At 36.2% G+C, this 23,538-nt stretch overlaps 1 protein-coding gene across 6 annotated transcripts in view; it reads left to right on the top strand.

Annotated features, from left to right (window-relative positions):
- SESTD1 (SEC14 and spectrin domain containing 1) overlaps positions 1–23,538 on the top strand; it is a 136,125-nt gene that overhangs the window by 75,002 nt on the left and 37,585 nt on the right. For all 6 annotated transcript variants that reach the window (XM_043487737.1, XM_043487736.1, XM_043487739.1 and 3 more), the window contains 4 exons: positions 10,904–11,017; positions 12,156–12,253; positions 16,739–16,794; positions 19,714–19,925. In XM_043487737.1, the coding sequence (XP_043343672.1) occupies positions 10,904–11,017; positions 12,156–12,253; positions 16,739–16,794; positions 19,714–19,925 (480 nt within the window). The remainder of the gene's footprint in view (positions 1–10,903; positions 11,018–12,155; positions 12,254–16,738; positions 16,795–19,713; positions 19,926–23,538) is intronic.

The raw sequence follows: 23,538 nt of genomic DNA, 5'->3' as shown, positions 1-23,538 counted from the left end.
AGGGTCAGAAGTGTACTGCGGGAGGAGGGTCAGAAGTGTACTGCGGGAGGAGGGTCAGAAGTGTACTGAGGGAGGAGGGTCAGAAGTGTACTGAGGGAGGAGGGTCAGAAGTGTACTGAGGGAGGAGGGTCAGAAGTGTACTGAGGGAGGAGGGTCAGAAGTGTACTGCGGGAGGAGGGTCAGAAGTGTACTGAGGGAGGACTGGGGAGGACGGTCAGAAGTGTACTGAGGGAGGGTAGTCAGAAGTGTACTGAGGGGGGACAGTCAGAAGTGTACTGAGGGAGGATAGCAAAAGCTGAATGCAGGAGGCCTGCATGTAGCCACGGTGAGCGAGTATTTCATTCAGGCAAGGAAGTCTGCTTTTTATGCCAGGGTCATGCAGGAAATGTTGCTCTGATGGAATGCAGAGTGGACATAGGCCAGTAGTTCAGAAGCTAAAGCTGTGAACACCAAGTAGGAGCAGAGATCCCTTTCGTGAGGAACTTGTCACATCCTGCTTAAGTGTAGGCATCTGCTCAGAAATGCTGTGCCTAGTTGGGTTTCATGCTATATGAATTTGTAATGGCTAAATACCTTGCATCTTGGAGGGTAAAATGGAAGGCAGAGTTCCTATCTGCCTTGAACTGATATCATAGATAGTTTAATTTTAACTTAGTCTTAAAACTGTGGTTTTACAGCTTTTTGTATCAGTCTATTTCTTTCAGATATTGAAGAGATCCAGCTATTTTTCTAGCTGGATAAGTAAATAAGCACTAGACACTTATTTAAAAGCCTGATGTCCTAATGAGATGAGAGTAATTTCAAATGCTGGCTAATAGACCACCAAACATAATCTACTTTAAGGGGCAATTCAAAACCAGTCATTAAATGATACTTAGAACTACATATAATTAAATTCATTATAGACGTTTGATTAACAGTTACTTTTCTTGATGTTATTTTGGATCATTTGAGTTGTCATAATTGAGCTTATATTTTTGTATATATTCCAAATATTTTTAAAAGAATAACTGTTATGACTGCTGGCATTCCTATAAGCAAAAGTTTATGTTTTACCTTATTGAATTATTCATCACAAAGATTTATTACCAGCTGTCCACAATATTCATCAAATAAATATCCAGTTGTCATTTTAATGACAGCTTGTTCCCATGATTTCATATTTTCCTGCCTATTATCCTTTCCATTTCTTTTCCCTCTGGATGACCTTCCTCTTGTTCAGTTTCCTAGTGTTTTTCATCAGCCGTTGAATATTCCTCATCTCAGGACATCTCATGGGTCATCTAAATATTTCTCTATATATCCTTCCTGTCTCTGAAACAGATACATACCTGTTCATTTTCCTTTTTAGCAGCTCAGATATTCCAGTGCTTTCTGACCTTCAGTAACATTATACCTGGTGCTTTGGTACCTTTTGCTGGTTAGTTCATAGTATCTATACAGTCTGTCTAATGACAAGGTAAAATTGAAGTAGTGCTGGCATTAATTTTAAATTGAGAAACTCATAATCAAAAGGATCTTATTTTCTCATTCTTTATTGTCATTCATGAAGGTCAAAAATTTTTTTTTCTTTTTACTGGTAATGTTAACCAGTAAGAGCAGTAATGTTAACCACCATTCTAAGTTGTTTTGTTGTCTTATTTTTTCTTTTACTGCATCTGATCCTTTTCTCTTTTTGAGGCCATACTAGTGTTAGGATCCAGGACCAGACTTCCTTCATGTTTCTGTCAAGAATACCTCTGGTACCATCACTTCTGACTTCTTTCTAGTTTTTGCAGAAAATTATTTTCTTTAGAGAGAAAACTATTCCCCAGCTAACAGATACAACTAAATATACACATTGAAAAGGTATAACAGATAACATACACGTGAATCTGTATTAAGCACTCAGAGACACACTTTCATTTTAGATCTTGCACACACATTGTTATCATGAATAAAATTTAAAAAGTAAAAGCATCTGAGTGTCAGCCTTCAGAGTGAAAGGTTCAGTGCTAGATTCTTTGAGAATATTTTATTAGGGAAAGGTAAGTATTTTAGTTACAGATGAAAGAGTTAGGAGTAAAGGAGAAATAAGTTTTGGGTCTTTCTGTAAATTAGATTCCAGAAAACCTTCATAAATGTTTGATTAAAAACCATATGATAAATACCTTTCTCCTCAAACTTGTTGAACAATGGTATGTGCTAGTTAGTAAAAATATTGTGGTTTAGTTGTTTAATCTGTCTTGTCTTAACCTCTCTCTAACATATGTAAAATAAAGGAAAAATATTATTTATGTAGGACATTACTATTTTAAAAATGTTATGTTTTTATTTCCTTTGAAAGGACTTGGCAAAAGTTTGGAAAACTCACGTAGGTAGTATTTTTTCCTCCATCTTGTAGTTCTTCCATTTTACTCTGGTTCACTTTGCACTTGTTACCAGGTGTCAGATTTCCCCGGAGATATATCTAAAGTTTAAATTTCTGCTTATTAAAGTGATAACTACTTTAAATATAACCAATAATCCTTTTCTTTAAGATTTTAATTATATCCATACATACTAAGATATTCATGGAGATGACTATTTGAGGATAATTAACATTGCTTGTGCGTACTCAATCTCTCAGTCATGCCCACCTCTTTGCAACCCCATGGACTGTAGTCCTCCAGGCCCCTCTGTTCATGGGATTCTCCTGGCAGGAATACTGTAGTGGGTTTCCATTTCCTCCTCCAGGGGATCTTAAAAATTAGGATATGATCCCCACCACATCCCTGAATAGATAAGATAAAGCATATGCTAAAGAGTGATTTTCATAAGGCTAAAATCATGACACCCATGTAACTATAAAATAAGCATAAGTCAAACACATCATGCAACTCATTAACTAATGAAGTTACCAGTAATTTGTGAGGTGTGGTTCAAAGAGCACTTGAGGAATTTAGGATAGATTGCCAAAGTAGACACAATACTAGCTAATGTCCTAATCCATAAATCCTAAACTTTGAGATTTTGTTACCCTACTGAACAGAAATTTATACTATTGAAATAGTATGTGTATAACATATAGCATCCACATGAATTTGTACTAAGCACACAGAGACACATTTTCATTTTAGATCTTGCACACATAAATAAAATTATTTTAGTGTAAATAAAATTTTTAAAAATCCACTGATCATACATTATTTGCATTTCTCTTGAATAAAATGTAAAATTTACCCCTTGCCCCTACCGAAGTTGGTATCTATTGATTAGTCCATAGAAAGTCGGTTAAAGTCACGAGTCTAGCTCTGCATGAACGAACACCCAAGAATATCTTTTGCCCATTCCCTAAGATTTAGATAGTGTTTCTGATACGTGAAGTATATTTTTAATATAATTATATTTTGTAAAATTTGAATTTGAACATTAGTGACATCAGTTCAGTTCAGTCGCTCAGTCATGTCCGACTCTTTGCAACCCCATGAACCGCAGCACACCAGGCCTCTCTGTCCATTACCAACTCCCGGAGTCCACCCAAACCCATGTCCATTGAGTCGGTGATGCCATCCAGCCGTCTCATCCTCTGTCGTCCCCTTCTTCTCCTGTCCTCAATCATTCCCAGCATCAGGGTCTCTTCCAGTGAGTCAGCTCTTCGCATCAGGTGGCCAAAGTATTGGAGTTTCAGCTTCAACATCAGTCCTTCCAATGAACACCCAGGCCTGATCTGCTTTAGGATGGACTGGTTGGATCTCCTTGCAGTCCAAGGGACTCTCAAGAGTCTTGAACATTCAAATCATTGCATGCAGAATAATAGAAGCTACTTTCTTAAATTTGATACTACTGATTTTAATATCAATCTCTCTTTAAGCTTTGTGTTCCTAACCAAGACTAGTGGTTTTCTTTTAATGTTTTCCCATATTATTTCCAAATTATTAAATGCTTAAAGGAAGAATTCACTTTTAAAAATTTCCCCTTTTCAAAACTATAAGCAATTTCTTTTCCATTTAAAATGCTGTTGTTCAGTTGCTCATTTGTATATGACTCTTTGCAACCCCATGAACGGCAGCACTCCAGGCTTCCCTGTTCTTCACTATCTCCCTGAGTTTGTTCAAACTCACCTCCATTGAGTTGGTGATGCCATCCAACCGTCTCATCCTCTGTCACTCCCTTCTTCTCCTGCCCTCATTCTTTCCCAGCAACAAGGTCTTCTCCAGTGAGTCAGCTCTTCGCATCAGGTGGCCAAAATATTGGAGCTTCAGCTTTAACATTCCATCCTTCCAGTGAACATTCAGGGTTAATTTCCTTTAGGATGACTGGCTTGATCTCTTTTGCTGTCCAAGACTCTCAAGAGTCTTCTTCAGCATCATAGTTCGAGAGCACCAATTCTACGGTGCTCAGCCTTCTTTATGGACAACTCTCACATCTGTACCTGACTACTGGAAAACCATATGGACCTCTGTCGGCAAAGCGATGTCTCTGCTTTGTAATACATTAACTTTTTTTTTTCTTTATACCTTTTGATCCCCTTAACCCATTTCTTCACACCCCACCCCACCTAACAGTTCTCTGTATTTATGAGCTTGTTTTTGTTTGCCAACTTTCAGGATTCCCCATATGAGATGCTATTTATCTTTCTCCTCCTGACTTAGCCAGAAGGTAAAGAGGTTTTGGAGAAACTTCCATGCTGTTTTTATTTAGATTTTAAAAAAATTTTTTGTTGTGTTGGTTTTTGCCATACAGTAACGCAAATCAGCCATAATTACACATACGTTCCCTCCATTTCCTCTCCTCCCCTCCCTCCAGGTCATCACAGAGCTTCAGACTGGGCTCCCTGTGCCTCACAGCAACTTCTCACTAGCTGTCCATCTTATACCCAATAGTATATGTATATTGATGCTACTTTCTCCATTCGTCCCACTCTCTTCCTCCCCTACTGTGTCCATCATGAGTCTATTCTCTACTTGGGCATCTCCTTTCCTTCCCTGAAAATAGGTTCATCAATATCATTTTTCTAGATTACACATATATATGTTAATATAGTATATTTGTTTTTCTCTTTCTGACTTACTATGATAACAGGCTCTAAGGTTCATCCACCTCACTAGAACTGACTCAGATCCGTTCGTTTTTATAGTTGAGTAACATTTCATTGTATATATGTACCAGATCTTCTTTATCCGTTCATCAGTTGATGAACATCTAGGTTGCTTCCATGTCCTGGCTACTGTAAAGAGTGCAGCTATGAACACTGGAATACATGTGTCTTCTTTGTTTACGGCTTTCTCAGAGTATATGCACAGTAGCGCAGTTGCTGGGTCATATGGCAGATTTATTCCTCATTTTTTAAGGAATCTCCATACTGTTCTCCATAATGGCTGTATCAGTTTACGTTCCCACCAGCAGAGTAGGAGGGTTCCCTTTTCTCCATCTCCTCTCCAGCATTTATTGTTTGTAGATTTTTTGATGACGGCCATTCTGACTGATTTCAGAGAAGGCACTGGCAGCCCACTCCAACACTCTTGCCTGGAAAACCCCATGGACAGAGGAGCCTGGTAGGCTGCTGTCCGTGGGGTGCGAAGAGTTGGACATGACTGAGCGATTCACTTTCACTTTTCACTTTCATGCATTGGAGAAGGAAATGGCAACCCACTCCAGTGTTCTTGCCTGGAGAATCCCAGGGACGGGGGAGCCTGGTGGGCTGCCGTCTGGGGGGTTGCACAGAGTCGGACGCGACTGAAGTGACTTAGCAGCAGCAGCAACAGCATGTTGACTGGTGTGAGGTGATACCTCACTGTTTTGGTTTGCATTTCTCTAATAATCAGTGGTGTTGAACACATTTTCGTGTGTTTGCTGTCTGCCCATTTTTAAACTGGACGTTTGTTTTTTGCTGTTGAGTTCTGAGTTCTTTATACATTTTTGGATATTAGCTCCTTACCAGATATATGAGTTTGTTGCCTTTTCATTTTGTTGATGGTTCCTTTTGCTGTGCGGAAGCTTTTTAGTATGATGTAGTCCTACTTATTTATTTTTACTTTTATTGCTTTTACTTTTGGTGTCACATTAAAAGAAATAAATGCCAAGACCTCTGTCAAGGAGCTTACAGCCTGAATTTTCTTCTAGGAGTTTTAAGGTTCCAGATCTTAACGCTCAAATCTTTGAGCTATTTGAGTTAACTGAAGCTTAATTGACTTCAGCTTAATTGAGTTTAAAATCTTTCTAATATTATCAGTTGACTAGTTAGGTGAAAATCTATCAATCATTTGGAAATCTATCAGTCATTTAAGATTTATTACTAAGCTGGAAATTATAAATGATATGGTGGTTTTACTTAAAAGAAACACTTGTCAATAACAGAAACCATAAGATTCACTGCTAGTTGTTACATATAACAACTAAATAAGGAGCATAAGAGTGGTAATAATCCTAAAAATTTGACTCAGAGCAATTACCCTGATGAATAAATTGTACTCATTTCACCAAAATTATTATTTCTTTATCATAATGTCTTTAGTACTCTAAAAATTATGGTAAAAAAGATAGTATATAATGTGATTAGATCAAATTTGGATCTTCATTATGGGGACTGAAAGACTTTCTACACAAAGAGTTGTCTACCAGGCTCGGCTTACAAACCTGTACTCATATAATTGCTTAAAAGGAAATATAAAAAAGTATAAAAGTAAACCAACTGAATTTTTTTTTTTAGTGTAAAAGTAAAATTTCAAAGATCAGGTTATAAAAATAATTTTCCCCCTCTGTTTGTGATGGCATAATACCACTTTTCATTCTAATTTATATGTAATTTTGTCCAACATGAAAGTAGATAATTTAAAAAAAAAGAAAGTAGATAATTTTAAAGATGATTTATGATTCATTCTGTGTCTTACATAACTATTTTAAAATTAAAGATTATGAATTCCATTTGTAGATGAGAAAAGTCAAAATTGGTCTTTTTACTTTGGTATATGTTAAGATAGTATTATGAAGTTCACTTTGATGCAGTATTTTATAATAGTAATAGTTTAGTGAATTCCCTTTTTAAACTTAAAACAAACTCATTGCATATTATCTCTACATTATATTCTGGACAAAGCAATAAAATTGCTGTACAATGATACAGGATTTTTGTAACTGGGAAGTGCTGCTTCAGAGTGATACAGTGGGTTATTTTCTGGAATGTTCCACTCCTCTGAAAATGGTATTAAGTATTTTTTGAAAAATGAAATGTCAGATTCATGGTTCCATCTTCTCCACAAGTAGGCATTGTTGATTTTTAAGAAAATTTGCTTTTGAGCTAGCAAAATGGGTCTTTTTATTAATTAACCATTTTAGAGTAGATGGAAAGGTCAATAGATATGGAAGTTTTATAGTAGATAATAAAGAACTGATGATAGTATGTTTAAATCAGTGTTCTAATACTATTATGCACTTGTATCTTTTTGTGCTAGTCACTCAGTCGTGTCTGACTTTTTTGCGACCCCATGGCCTATCAACCTGCCAGGCTCCTCTGTGCATGGGATTATCCAGGCAGGAATACTGGAGTGGGTAGCCTTCCCTTCTCCTTCCTGACTCAGGGGCTGAACCCACGTCTCCTGCATTGCAAGTGCATTCTTTATTATCTGAGCCCCTGGGAAAGTCTGTGTCTTTTTGTGTCTTTTGTACTTTGTATTAGAATTTTCAGCAGTTGTGTCATTATTTCTGTCTTTTCATATTTAGAATCTTAGGGTAAAAAGAGGTCACACATAATACATGTGACCTCAATATGTTTTGAACTCTTATTTTCTAGTTTTCTTTTTAATTTCGGTGATCATTGCTTTGGAGGACTGAGTTTTTATTTAATTATTCTTATTTTCCTCTTTGCCAGGTAATAAAACATGTCCCATAAGATAAAATGACTCCCTGATTTGCATTGTTATATATTTTAACTTTTGTGCAGGTTTGGCATATTAGTGATTTCTTTAAGAATTGTAAGAAAAGGGAATATAGGAAATTTTCCTAGTATAAATTTTTGTAATTTAAGAAGCTGCAATGAATGGTTTTAGAGAAAATAACCTAGCGTGGGAATCCAAATTTGTTTTACCACATTGACTTGGAAATGTGTTAGTTTTTTTTTTTTTTTAATATATAGATTATTTACTTTCTAATCTGTTTCTATAATTTACTAATGTCCAGAAATCTTTCTCTAAACAATTTCCTTTAAAATTAGGGTTAGGGTTAAAACTAGTATTCTAATTTCACTTCAGACCTAAAGCCTCACTTCACTATGCTCAGCTCTGAAAAATGTAGTATCATATTTTTGCTTGTGTATTTGAAATTATGTTTGTGAAATCACATTCCTCTGTGATGGTTGCTATCGCTTAGAGTTCATTTTGCTGTCTGTCAAAAGGTGATTTGTCCTCTTGGAAGCAGTTGTCTGTATGGTTCATATGTCGCATTCTGGCAAGTGGTGTCATTTTCCAAAGGCAGTTGAAAACAACGCCAGCTGTATGCTGAGAGGAAGGCGTCTCCTTCCTCCTTAGGATGCCACTCCTGACTCCCTTGAAAAGATGATTCTTAGATACAACCATTTTCATACAGTAAGATTCTTTCCTAGTGTTGCAGACTTGTCCTAAAATGTTTCCCTCATTCTTTTTGAAACGTATATTATGCAATAAAATAGAAACAGTTATGGCTGTTTCGCCAGCCTCCTCTGCACTTTCTCCTCACTCTCACCATCTCAATAAAAAGATTATTGCAGCGGAAATGAAGATGTTTCACCACGGTAGATAGTTGTCTAAATTGTTAATTTGAAGTGATGGTGGTTTTGAGTCAGATCACCTGACTTTAAGCTTTTGTTTTTTTTTCTTGACTTTGTTTAGCTTTGAGATGCCTTTGCTGTTGATACAATTTGGTATAGCTACATAGCAGATGGACTGTTTTCACTTTGAACAGCCATCAATGAATTTTATAAGAATATGGATTCTATAAACATTTTTGTAGTGATGGAGAAAATTTGTTTTATGCAGATTTCCATAATTACATGTTCCTTTGTTTATATTTGTTTTGCATAAATAAAAATATCATAATAGCTTTAATCTTAGCCAACTATTTAAAAAATTATATTTAGTAAGAAATAGTATATTCTCAAATGTATTTTACATCATGAAAGAAAATGAATCTGTACTAATAATATTTAAATCGATTTTTAGGAAAAACAAATATTCAGAACTTATAAATTCGCAGAAAATAACTGCAAATTTTCCCTTTGGCTTTTGTTGTTGTTAATTGCTAAGTTGTGTCCCACTCTTTGCCACACCATGGACTGTAGCCCACTAGGCTCCTCTCTCCATGGGATTTCCCAGACAAGAATATTGGAGTGGGTTGCTATTTCCTTCTCCAGGGAATCTTCCTGACCCAGGGGTCAAACCCGCATTTCCTGCATCAGCAGGCGGATGCTTTACCACTCAGCCACCAAGGAAGTCCCTCCCTTTGGCTTATTAAACTTGAAATCTGTTGCTAATGAACTTTAAGGTATTTAGGAACTGCAAAGGATCTTAATGTATTTAGGTGTATATAGTGAGATTAACCAAAGTGGATAGAAGATGACAACTGCTGTCTTCACTGGGCAAGATAGGTTATTTATTAGAGAAAATGGCCCAAATTAAATGTATAGGATGACAACTCATTAGAATTATGACCTCTTAGAGCTTAAAGAGACATCATAGATAATTTAATGCAGCTGCCTCCTTTGGCACATGGATAAGCCTGGAGTGAATTCCTTTAGGTTATCTTCTACAAGTGAGTGAATTTGTGGCAGAGCTAGGACAGAAACCTGGAATAATTGGCTTCTGGCTTAGTATCCTTCCAATTATCATATAATAATGTTTAACCTAGTAAAGGGACTTGAAATCATTTGGGATATCCTGGTAAAGCTTTTGGCCCTCTGTGCTACCATGACCAAAGAGAAAACAGTTAGATTTAGTTATTTTCAGTAAAGGTTTTAGAAACAAACTGGAAAACTTTAATCTACTTCTTTAACCTATGGCTGACTCATGTTGAGGTTTGACAGAAAGCAACAAAATTCTGTAAAGCAATTATCCTTCAATAAAAAACAAATTTAAAAAAAGCAAAAAAAAAAAAAAATTCATTTACTTTGTAGAAGCATCTTCTTCATCCATATATTCCCAGCTCTAGAACACGTCACTTCTAATAATACTTCTAATAAATAAATGTAGTGTCCACTATGGAGAAGGAAATGGCAACCCACTCCAATATTCTTGCCTAGAAAATCCCGTGGACGGGAGGAGCCTGGCAGGCTACAGTCCATGGGGTCGCAGAGTCAAACACAAAACAGTGAATGTTGAACAAATGAATAACATATCATTAAAATGTTAAGTTATAAGGGATATATGATACCAATTTCTCAGGAGATATGTTTTCACTGTTTGAATATTGTGCCACATAAGGGCAGATTGAGGGCAGGAGGAGAAGGGGTAACAGAGGATGCAGGATGAGATGGTTGGACGGCATCACCGACTCAGTGGACATGAGTCTGAGCAAACTCTGGGAGGTGATGAAGGACAGGGAAGCCCGGTGTGGTGCAGTTCATGGAGTCACAAAGAGTCGGACACAGCTTGGTGACTGAACAACAACAACTAAAGGGATTGATTTTTATACTGAGAAATTACTCATATTGATAAGATTTTTGAAAATATTTAATCTGAGCTGCTAGTCTCTTTTTTTAAAATGAGATTTTAGATATGGATTATGGTAGCTCATTTCTTAACAGATATTAACAGTTTATTTAATTGCTTTTAAATGCTGTTGTATTATTAAATATTTATATAATATTTAATCATGTTGGAAACAATATTGGATATTACCTCCTCATCACTTTTCTTGACATTAATAGTGGCTCATTAAGTGGTTTTTTTCTTTTGTTTTTTTTTTACCTTTATAGGTTATTTTAGTATCTGCCAATAAATTGACTCGTTATATAGAACCATGCCAGTTAACGGAAGATTTTGGTGGGAGTCTCACCTATGATCACATGGATTGGTTAAATAAGAGGCTGGTTGGTATATTACAATGAGATAACATGTTATTACATATAAATAAGACATATTTTGATAGCTATTTCATTTTAATCCACTAAAATGTAGATTGTTTTCCATTGTACATAACCAAAGAAATATAACATGTGCCACGTGATAGCATTATGCTTGAAAGCAGGTACCCTGGAGACAGACTCACAAGTGTTAACTATTACTGTTGTCATTAGTAGCAGTATTAAAGTTGTAAATCTTTTGAGTTGAATAATAGTAGCATAATTTCCTGAGAGATAATCTAGTTGATACACGGTTTTCAGAGAAATATTTAGACATCAATTTGAGTTGAAAAGCAAGGTTAAGGTATTTATTTCTGAAAATGTATCTTCTTTCTCAGGACAGACTTTGGAAATCTGCTATTCTGTACACAAATACATTATTGTTTAATTGAACAGCTGGGGGCTAAAGGAAAAAATTTAAGTTAACTCAGTTTAGATTATATGCTAATATTTTGGAGAACAATGAGTTAATGGATATTTCAGAATGGATAACCAGTTCTTTTTTCACCGTATTTTGAATAATGATATTAGACAAATAAGTGTCTATTTTGTTATACACAGACTTGCCCAAATCCCTTTTTAGAAATATTTTAAGAAATCATGTTAAGATTATAACTATTTTATTCTTCTGCTACATGCTTGTATATAAAACATTTAAACTAATTACATACAGTCAGAATGATTAATAGAATAACATAAAGAAATATTCTCTTAACTGGAATTAGAGGCTTAGAACTGGTCTAAATAATGTTCATATAGTGAAAATGATTGTTGGTGCAGATGTTTCTTAAGGAAACAGGAATAAATATAAACTGATCTGATTGAGGAATAAAATAATTTCTTAGTGTATTTAAATTATAAAAATCCCTTATCCATTAAGACTACTCACTGTTTTAGGAAGCAGTTTTGTCGTCTTAGTTGCAAGAAGCAGGTGGTTTTTGTCTTTTACACTGCTGGGCTCTGGTGATTAACTTGTGGACTCAGATACCCAGAGCTGGAACCAGAATCCCGCCTGGCTAATTATGTTGCTCTTTGTTGGAAATCCTTCTGTTCATATCAACTTTTAAGGTCATTCTTAATATGTTAATAAAATCTCATACTGTAGGTTTTTGAGAAGTTTACAAAGGAATCTACATCATTATTAGATGAACTTGCATTGATTAACAATGGAAGTGATAAAGGAAATCAGCAAGAGAAAGAAAGGTAAGTGGCTTGTTGTTGTTCAGTCACTAAGCTTTTGTTTTTGTTTGTTTGTTTTTTAGTCACTGAGTCTTGTCTGACTCTTTGTGACCCCATGAACTGCAGCACGCCAGGCTTTCCGTCCTTCAGGATCTCCCGGGGTTTGCTCAAACTCATGTCCATTGAGTCAGTGATGCCACCCAACAATCTCATCCTCTGTCGTCCCCTTCTCCTCCTGCCCTCAATCTTTCCCAGCATCAGGGTCTTTTCCAGTGAGTCAGCCCTTTGCATCAGGAGGCCAAAGTATTGGAGCTTCAGCTTCAGTCCTTCCAATGAATATCCAAGGTTGATTTCCTTTAGGATTGACAGGGTTGATCTCTTTGCTGTCCAAGGGACTCTCAAGAGTCTTCTTCAGCACCACTATTCGAAAGCATCAATTCTTCGGCACTCAGCCTTCATTATCGTCCAGCTCTTACACCTGTACGTGGCTACTGGAAAAAGCATGGCTCTGACTATTCGGGCCTTTGTCGGCAAAGTGATGTCTCAGCTTTTTAATACCCTGTCTAGATTTATCATAGCTTCTCTTCCACGGAGCTAACATCTTTTAATTTCATGGCTGCAGTCACCATCTGCAGTGATTTTGGAACCCAAGAATATAAAATCTGTCACTTGTTTCCACTTTTCACTCATCTATTTGCCATGAAGTGATGGAACTGGATGACATGAACTTAATTTTTTTGAATGTTGGGTTTTACACGAGCTTTTTCACTTTGTTCTTTCACCCTCATCAAGAGGCTCTTTAGTTCCTCTTCACTTTCTGCCATTAGAGTGGTATCATCTGTATATCTGAGGTTATTGATATTTCTCCTGGAAATCTTAGTTCCAGCTTGTGCTTCATCCAGTCTGCATTTCATATGATGTAGTCTGCATATAAGTTAAATAAGCAGGGTGACAGTATAGAGCCTTGACATATTCCTTTCTCAGCTTTGAACCAGTCCATTGTTCCATGTCCATTTGTAACTATTGCCTCTTGTCCTGCATACAGGTTTCTCAGGAGAGATAGGTAAGGTGGTTCTGGCATTCCCATCTCTTTGAGAATTTTCCACAGTTTGTTGTGATCCACATAGTCAAAGCTTTGCCATAGTCAAGGAAGCAAAACTAAGTGTTTTTCTGGAATTGCTTGGCTTTTTCTGTTATCCAGTAGATGTTGGCAATTTGATCTCTGATTTCCTCTGCCTTTTCTAAATCCAGCTTGTACATCTGGAAGCTCTTGGTTCATGTATTGTTGAAGCTTAGCTTGAAGGATTTTGAGCATTACCTTGCTAGCATGTGAAATGAGCTCGATTATACGGTAGTTTGAACATTCTTTGACATTGCCTTTCTTTGGGATTGAAATGAAAACTGACCTTGACCTTTTCTAGTCCTGTAGCCACTGCGGATTTTTACAAATGTTTTGACATATTGAGTGCAGCTCTGTAACTGTATAATCTCTTAGGATTTGAAATAGCTCAGCTAGAATTCCATCACCTCCACTAGCTTTGTTTGTAGTAATGCCTCCTAAGGCCCACTTGACTTCACACTCCAGGATGTCTGGCTCAAGATGAGTGACCAGAATATTATGGCTACCTGGGTCATTTAGACTTTTTAGTATAGTTCTCTGTATTCTTGCCACTCTTCTTAATCTCTTTTGCTTCTGTTAGGTGCATACCATTTCTGTCCTTTATTGTGCCTATCTTTGCATGAAATGTTCCCTTGATATTTTCAGTTTTTTTAAAGAGAACTCTAGTCTTTCTCATTCTACTGTTTTCTTCTGTTTCTTTGCACTGTTCACTAAGAAGGATTTCTTATCTCTTCTTGCTATTCTCTGGTATTCTGCATTCAGTTCGGTATATCTTTCCTTTCTCCTTTGCCTTTCATGTCTCTTCTTTTCTCAGCTATTTGTAAGGTCTCTGCAGACAACCACTTTGCCTTCTTGTATTTCTTTTTTGGGGGGAAGGTTTTGGTCACCACACCTCCTGTATAGTGTTACAAACCTCCGTGCATAGTTCTTCAGTCACTCTGTCTGTCAGATCAAATCCCTTGAATCTATTCATGCAATTACTTTACTTTCGCAAAGCTATAAGTTATCTGTTAAAAGATAACCTCTGTTAATACAAGCCGAGAGAACTAAGGTAAGCACATCTCTTATCAATCAAACTTAGCATACAAAAGTTATATTAAATTTATTTTTTAATTCTTGAGAATTTGATTCCATGTAAAGTTTATTGATTTGAATCCAGGTTTCTTTACAAAAGAGTTTTTTGTTGAATAGAAATATATTTACTTTTTTCTGACCCTGTGTAAAATATTTTGCAAGAAATATTTTCAAGCTGAAAGACCTACCTTCCTTTTTAGAGTTTTACTTTGCTTGTAAAGAGTACAGAAAAGCTTGCAGCTTGAAATAAAATCATTATAACCTTATTTAAATACATTAGCACTTAAATGCCTATCTTGTAGAACTCCTGTGTCCTCGTAAAATATGTGATATTCATGAGTTCAGCTTGGGGAATTTATAGTGTTTTATGACACTGGATGAAGTAATTGTTCATTTGTATTATCTAAATGTAACTACCTAGATGTATCATTTTAAGAGATTTCCATTGAACTTTTCAGCCTTAACAATTTGTAGATCAATTTCCTTTCCCCAGGTGAAAAGCACTGTAGGAAGCAAATTAATCCTCAGTAATAAAGTAGCACTAGGCAGTAATTTTTCATTAGGAAATTTGAAAGGATCAACACTTACCTTGTCTGTCTCTCTTGAATTCTGACCTTAAAAATACAATGAAACTTTGACAAAATGCACTGTTACTCTGTTAATCCAGAATAGTCACAGACCAGTTCAGTGAGATAAGGTAGGACAGCTATCAGAAGGTCATAGTTTAATGCCAAATCTTGATCTAAAACAAGTGGTTTGAATATAAGTCTAAAGTTAGAACTCATGTTTAGTAACATTCCTATCTTAGAGACCATATAAAAATGTAAGTGTAAAAATTTTACATATATGTAAACATGTGAGTATGTGTATAGATATCACACACACACACACACACACACACACACACGCTATGTAATTAAAAATATCATGCAAGTTACTTGACAAAGATTTGCCAAACCTCTTTATTTCTGAATAGTCTAACAATAAGTCTGGTGTTTCTCGGAAACATGTTCTTCAGGTAAGACATCCTAAGAGGGTACTGGTAGAAAAAGATTTCATAGTCATAGAGTTTAATGCTGTTTTCTGTTTCCCTCTCTGGGAATCACTGTGAATATTCACAGAATACAGGCTTCCCAGGTAGCGCTAGTGGTGAAGAACCAGTAAAGGAGATGTGAGAGGCATGGTTTCGATCCCTGGGTTGGAAAGATCCCCTGGAGAAGGGAATGGCAACCTACTCCAGTACTCTTGCCTGAAAAATTCCATGGACGGAGGAGCCTGGCAGGCTATAGTCCATGGAGTCAAAAGAGTAGCACACAGCTGAGACAACTTAGCATGCACGCATGGGTCCTGAGAAAGTGTTGCAGTAAAGAAACCTGTTTAATTGCTTTCTTAAAATTTCCTGTTCTTACATGCCACTGGAACCCTGTTTTTTTCTGCCTAATAGTAATCTCATTCAGTGTTTTGGGAAACACTAGGAAACCATGGCTTGTGACTGCAGGAAGTGTCAGGGGAACCTGTATTTGCCAGTCTCTTCCCAAGGAACTCAAGTATTATTACATAGTCTCTCTTAAACTCCATACAACAAAACCCCTCTTGGAAATTTTCATCACTTGTTTATGTCAGTCCTTAGGAAGCACCTGGGCTATACAAGAGGGGAAGTCCTAGATCAGCTGGCAAAAGTGAAAGGTATGGAGCTAGACCTGTTACAGTAGCTAGGCCCCAGGCTTTGATTTGTCACGTCTTTCCTTTATCGTCTCCACTTACCGTATATGTTTAAGAAAATGAAGGCCGTAGTTCAGCTGCAAGTGAAATGTGACTAATACAGGGAAGAGAGCGCATCTGCTTGGGGACACACGTCCGATAGTCAGAGACTGTTTGCAGCTCTCAGGGATTGCTGTAGCTCAGAAACTTTCGATTGGAGGATGGCTGCGTGCATGTTTTTAATGTTAACATTCTTGGGTTACTGTATAGTGACAGATTTCAGTTTAAAGCACGTATCCAGTGGAAAATAACAAAATGGATTCTTCTGATATACTTGAAATAATACTGTAGTTAATAGCAATAAATTGTAGTTTCCAAGTATTGTATTTTATGATTTATCACATAGATGTTTCTGTGACTGCTAGTGTTTAATTATCTCTAATGGGCTTCCTGATGGTTAAGAGAAATTAGCCTGGTAGGCCAATATACTTCAGATTTTCATACTTACATGTCCCTGTTTTGGTAAGTATATATATAAAGGATTTCCTTAAGTTATATATTAACAAATAGAAATGCATGTAGTTTTAAAAAATTACTCTTTTGGTGCTTGCCAGGTCTGTGGATTTAAACTTTCTTCCATCAGTTGATCCTGAAACTGTTCTTCAGACAGGTAAGATGAAACAACGTGGTCATTACTGATAATCATAATCCATTAAACCAGCCACATATCAATAAGATAAACATGAATTGAGTACATATTATGTTGTAGAAATTCAAATTTTTCAAACTACTTTTACTTTAACCTAACAGTATATTAATATACTGTATATAATATTAAAAAATTTTTAACAGTGATCGATTATCTTGAAATATTTGAATTCCTTTATCTGTGACTTGAAGATGAAAACTTCTGTTTCATTGTGTTGCTATGAGGATTATTGAATATGGATTATGTCACTAACATTGTATTTTTATACATTTTCATATTTCATTCCCATAACAACTCCTAGAAAAACTAAGTATCATTTTCTCTATTTGTATTTGAGGAAGCCAGGGCTTACAGATATTAAAAAACTTGTTCAAGATGAAATGATTATTAAGTTCCATCACCATAACACTAAAAACAAGGCATGAATCCAAAGCCACTTGTGCTATACACTCATCTCTGTGAAAACATGTAGCGCCTTGCACGTAATGTGTGTGCACTTGCCCATAGCCGCGTGATTTGTATATTCCAGTCCAAATAGTAGTTTCACAAATTCTGGAACACATTGGAATTTTTTCAAATGAAAATTCCTTAATTTTATTTATAATGTATTTTTCTAGTAATAGGGCATAATTCTAGTCCACCTGCATAGCAGGTAATGTTTTAAGCACTTTAAGCACACTAACTCATTTATCCTTCCCCACAGCCCAGTGAAGTAGGTACTCTTGTCATCCCAGTGTTAAGATGGGGAAACTGAGGCAATAGGATCAGTTACTTATGCAGATTACACAACTGATAATGCTAAATTTGGTGCTCGAACCAAGGCAGTTTGGTTTCTAACTGTGGTCTTTGAAATCATTATCTAGTGCTGCTTCTGCAGTGGGAATGATATCCACAGGGAAAACATTAAAGGTAGCAGTCATCAAAATAGAAAATATCATATGTATTCTGAACTTAATGACTTTTATGGATATATATATGTAAAGAATGTGTGTGTGTGTATATATATATATAGAAAGACTTTGTGTAAGTCTTTAAAACAAGTGTTTTTCCAATTATAAAGTTAAAGAGTAAAGAAAGAAATTCTGAATATCGTTATTGTATACATTCAGTTTTCCTGAATTTTTTTAGTATGATTCGGGTCTTACTTACCTGAAAGAACAAAGAAATAATTGTAATCTGAGTAACTGCATGTTTAGATGGTAAAATAGACTGTCAGTAAAAGTATTACTTTAGATTAAAAATACCTAATATGATGTTTATGTTTAACATTTTAAAAGTTGCTTAAGCCATTGAATTAAGAAACTTGTTACATTTGTATTTTAGAATTATCTTTATATGTCACTGAATCCTTTTTGTTTGTTATTGGCTTGTAAAGCAAAGATAGAAAATATAAAAGGGAGACTTTAAAACAATCTTGGATATTTTTCAGAAGTTGGAAATACCTCTAACTCATAAGAAAAAATGTTGTATTATTTAAATTTAGGACACTTTCTTTAATAAAATTGAAGAGGAAAGAATTTAAGTTTCTGTATTTTGGGCTCCTTAGTAATAATTATAGTTGTATTATCCTAGAAAAATAATTTACAGTTTATTCACTTTTAAAATTGTTAATATTATACATATAGCTTTAGATGTTGCACATTCTATAATTTTAATTTGTTTTGCATGAGTTATTTTTCTCCATGAGGTTGCTGTAATCAAAGAACATTGAATGCAATTTTTACATTAGTATAGCCCCTCATGATTCACAGTTAATATGTAGAGATTTATATAGAGATTATTTGAATATTATTTTGTACCAGTAATGAAGACTTTGTCCCTTTAATCATTCGTTACACACCAACATTTCTCTAAGGTGCTATGATTAAGGGTATGAATTAATACTGAAATCCTACAGCATATTGCTTAGTACTGTTTAGTACCATCGGACAAACATGCTAATTGGTACCATCAGACAGGAAGTCCCAGGTTGTAATTGTGCTCTGAAGGGAGAGTGTTGGATGGCACACTATCCTGAGCAGTGAATCCAATAATAACAAGAACGTGATAGGAAAGATAGTTAGATCTAGAAAACATATGTGCTGCATGTATACTATATACTTACTATGTAGTATGATGTATATGGTATGTATGTATGTATGACACTGGTCTTCCCTGACTTACAACGTGGTGGCATCCTGATAAACCCATCATAAGTTGAAATATGTCAAAATGCATTTAATACACCTAAAGTACCAAGTGTCATAGCTTAGTCTAGCCTACCTTAAACATGTTCAGAACACTTAATTACCCTACAGTTGGGTGGAATCATCTAAAGCAAAGCCTGTTGTATAATATAGTGTTTAATATCTCATGTAATTTATTGAATAATGTACTGAAAGTGAGAAACAGAATAGTTATGCAATTATAGAGTGGTTGTCAGTATACCAGTTGTTTACCCTCATGATTGTGTAGCTGACTGTAATCTGTGGCTCACTGCTGCCACCCAGCATCACAGAAGTATTATACTGCATGTTGCTAGCCCAGAAAAAGAAAAATTCAAAATTCGAAATATGGATTCAACTGAATGCAACATTATAAAGTCAGAAAATTGTAAGTCAACCATCACTAAGTCAAGGACTGTCTGTATATGATACAGTTGTGATATAGAACATAGTGTATAGATAAACTAAATAGTGTATATCCATATGTGTCTGTATACTTGCAGTTTTCCTATTTATTTCTAAATAAATTGAAAAATTGCATTTTAGTACTTACAGACCTGTTAGGTAAACATAGGCAGGTATGTTCTAAAAATAAGGGACTAAAATTGAGAAGACTGAGAAATAAGATTTGTATTTCTTTATGGGTATTAATTGTAAGTATCTTTCATTTGTAAAGGGCATGAATTGTTATCCGAATTACAGCAGCGTCGATTTAATGGCTCAGATGGAGGGGTCTCGTGGTCTCCTATGGATGATGAACTGCTTGCACAGCCACAGGTTATGAAATTATTAGATTCACTGCGAGAGCAATATACCCGCTACCAGGAAGTGTGTCGGCAACGAAGTAAGCGTACACAGTTAGAAGAGATTCAGCAGAAGGTGATGCAGGTAGGTGTCTGTTTGAATATCTTAAATTTTTAAAATCTAAATTTTTTTTTTGTAATTTCTTCTCCATACCTGATTTTACACTAAGCCATATTTACACTGTATAGAGAACTTTAGATACGTCAAACCAGACATTCAACTATTTTTACAATTAGTTCAGTTTAATTCAGTTCAATCACTCAGTCATGTCTGACTCTTTGCGACCCCATGGACTGTAGCACTCCAGGCCTCCCTGTCCATTGCCAACTCCCAGAGTTTACTGAAACTCATGTCCAACCAGCCATCTCATCCTCTATCATCCTCTTCTCCTCCCGCCTTCAGTCTTTCTCAGCATCAGGGTCTTTTCCAATGAGTCAGTTCTTCACATCAGGTGGCCAAAGTATTGGAGTTTCAGCTTCAGCATCAGTCCTTCCAATGAATATTCAGGACTCATTTTCTTTAGGATGGACTGGTTGGATCTCATTGCAGTCCAAGGGACTCTCAAGAGTCTTCTCCAACAACACAGTTCAGAAGCATCAGTTCTTCGGCACTCAGCTTTCTTTATAGTCCAACTCTCACATCCATATATGACTACTGGAAAAACCATAGCCTTGACTAGATGGACCTTTGTTGGCAAAGTAATGTCTCTGCTTTTTTAATATGCTGTCTAGATTGGTCATAGCTTTTCTTGCAGGGAGCAATCGTCTTTTAATTTCAGGGCTTCGTTCACCGTCTGCAGTGATTTGGGAGTCCAAAAAAATTAAAAAGTAAATTAAAAAAAATAATAAAGTCCAAAAAAAGCCTGTTGCTGTTTCCACTGTTTCCCCATCTATCTGCCATGAAGTGATGGGATCAGATGCCATGACCTTAGTTTTCTGAATGTTGAGTTTTAAGCCAGCTTTTTCACTCTCCTCTTTCACTTTCATCAAGAGGCTCTTTAGTTCCTCTTCACTTTCTGCCATAAGGGTGGTTACATCTGCATATCTGAGGTTATTGATATTTCTCCCAGCAGTCTTCATTCCAGCTTGTGCTTCCTCCAGCCCAGCGTTTCTCATGATGTACTCTGCATATAAGTTAAATAAGCAGGGTGACAATATACAGCCTTGATGTAGTCCTTTCCCTATTTGGAACCAGGTTGTTGCTCCATGTCCAGTTCTAACTGTTGCTTGCAGATTTCTCAAGAGGCAGGTCAGATGGTCTGGTATTTCCATCTCTTTAAGAATTTTCCATAGTTTGTTGTGATCCACACAGTCAAAGACTTTGGCATAGTCAAAGCAGAAATAGATGTTTTTCTAGAACTCTCTTGCTTTTTCAATGGTCCAACAGATGTTGGCAATTTGATCTCTGATTCCTCTTCCTTTTCCAAATTCAGCTTGAACATCTGGAAGTTCATGGTTCCATACTGTTGAAGACTGACTTGGAGAATTTTGAGCATTACTTAGCTAGCGTGTGAGATGAGTGCAATTGTGTGGTAGTTTGAGCATTCTTTGGCATTGCCTTTCTTTGGGATTGGAATGAAAACTGACCTTTTCCAGTCCTGTGGCCACTGCTGCGTTTCCCAAATTTCCTGGCATATTGAATTCAGCACTTTCACAGCATCATCTTTTAGGATTTGAAATAGCTCAACTGGAACTCCATCACCTCCACTAGCTTTGTTCATAGTGATGCTTCCTAAGGCCCACTTGACTTCACATTCCAGGATGTCTGGCTCTGGGTTGGTGATCACACCATCGTGATTATCTGGGTCATGAAGATCTTTTTTGTACAGTTCTTATGTGTATTCTTGCTACCTCTTCTTAATATCTTCTGCTTGTGTTAGGCCCATACCATTCCTGTCCTTTATTGAGCCCATCTTTGCATGAAAAGTTCCCTTGGTATCTCTGATTTTCTTGAAGAGCTCTCTAGACTTTCCCATTCTGTTGTTTTCCTCTTATTTCTTTGCACTGATCACTGAGGAATGCTTTGTTATCTCTCCTTGCTATTCTTTGGAACTCTGCATTCAAATGGGTATATCTTTCCTTTTCTTCTTTGCCTTTCACTTGTTTTCTATTCACTGCTATTTGTAAGGCCTCCTCGGACAACCATTTTGCCTTTTTACATTTCTTTTCCTTGGGGATGGTCTTGATCCCTGCCTCCTGTACAATGTCATGAACTTCCATCCATAGTTCTTCAGGCACTCTGTCTATCAGATCTAATCCCTTGAATCTATTTGTCACTTCCACTGTATAATCATAAGGTCATGGTCTAGTGGTTTTCCCCACTTTCTTCAATTTAAGTCTGAATTTGGCAATAAGGAGTTCATGGTCTGTGCCACCGTCAGCACCTGGTCTTGTTTTTGCTGACTGTATAGAGCTTCTCCATCTTTGGCTGCAAAGAATATAAGCAATCTGATTTTGGTATTGACCATCTGGTCAATTAGTATTGACATTTAAATTATATTGTTTCTACAGTGATGTTGAGCACTCAGCTTAGTGTATCAGAATGAGCTTCAAAAATAACTAGTTATCGGGAACATCTGCTGTGCTCTCTGTAGTCTTGTAATAAGTAACATTTTATTGTTCACCATGAATTTATTTTAAACTTCTAATAACATTGCTTTTTTGTTATTAATGTAGGCGTTATGAAGAGATTTTCTATACTGGAGATATGATGACGTGTGATATGTTAACTGTAATATCATTTCGTTGCTTGTATGGTACTGATAGAAAACATGAAATATATTTAATACTTTAGAAAGTCTTATTTCATTTTAAAACTGACTTTTGTAAGTAGACTGAAAACACTAAAAATCAGTACTTAGGAAGGTATTTCTGTATTTAGGCTACATTTTGTATTTTCATCTGCTGAATTATTAAGAAGTAAATCTTAAATTTTTTACTTTGAAAATCCAGATTAGAAGTGTCCCCATGTTTTTAATATAGATTCATTCATTAGATAAGAATTTGTTAAGTGTTTATTATATAAAACATAGTGCTTTTTCTGAAGGATATAAATTTGCGTTTTGCTATACTAGGCTTAAGAGGGGAGACAGTGTTAGGTGTCCCGAGGGAACGACTGCAGTGCTGTGGGCATTCATAGGGTGGATCATTCCTCTGCTGGCAGGTGATGTGGTTAGACTTAGTGGAAAAAGGCAGTGCGTGAGCTTATCCCCAAGAATGGGTAACATCTACTTTAGGTTTCAAAGGAGAATTGGCATCCCGTGGAGGAGAAAGGATCGGATTAGTAAATAGTAACAGCATTAAGTCCCAGGATCTACTGAAGACAAAGGCAGCCATAGGTACCAGGAAGTGTTTGGCCCGTAATTGTGAAGCATGGTCCGTGGGCATGAGCTGAACCCCTGTTCCTCCATGTATTTGCTGTGTGATCCTGGTCACGTTTTTACCACCTGAACCTCAATTTCACTTCCTTCTTTCTTTTTCCCCTTCCTCTCTTTCTTTCTCTTCCTTCTTTCTTTCACATATAAAACAGGGATAATAGGACCTCTTTTGAAAGGTTTGTTGAAAGAACCCAGCAGTCAGCTAATGGTGCCTATTTTATTTATTCCCAGTGAACTAGATTCTAGTCTAGGATTCTCATTCAGCTGTTGGAAAACTTGTTCTGTGAAGGGCCAAATGGTAAATGTTTACGCTCTTTGGTT

Source organism: Cervus canadensis, chromosome 15 (genome assembly GCF_019320065.1).
Source record: "Cervus canadensis isolate Bull #8, Minnesota chromosome 15, ASM1932006v1, whole genome shotgun sequence".
NCBI lineage: Eukaryota > Metazoa > Chordata > Mammalia > Artiodactyla > Cervidae > Cervus > Cervus canadensis.
The sequence above is the reverse complement of the archived record's forward strand: the minus strand, read 5'-3'. Positions and strand labels throughout refer to the sequence as shown.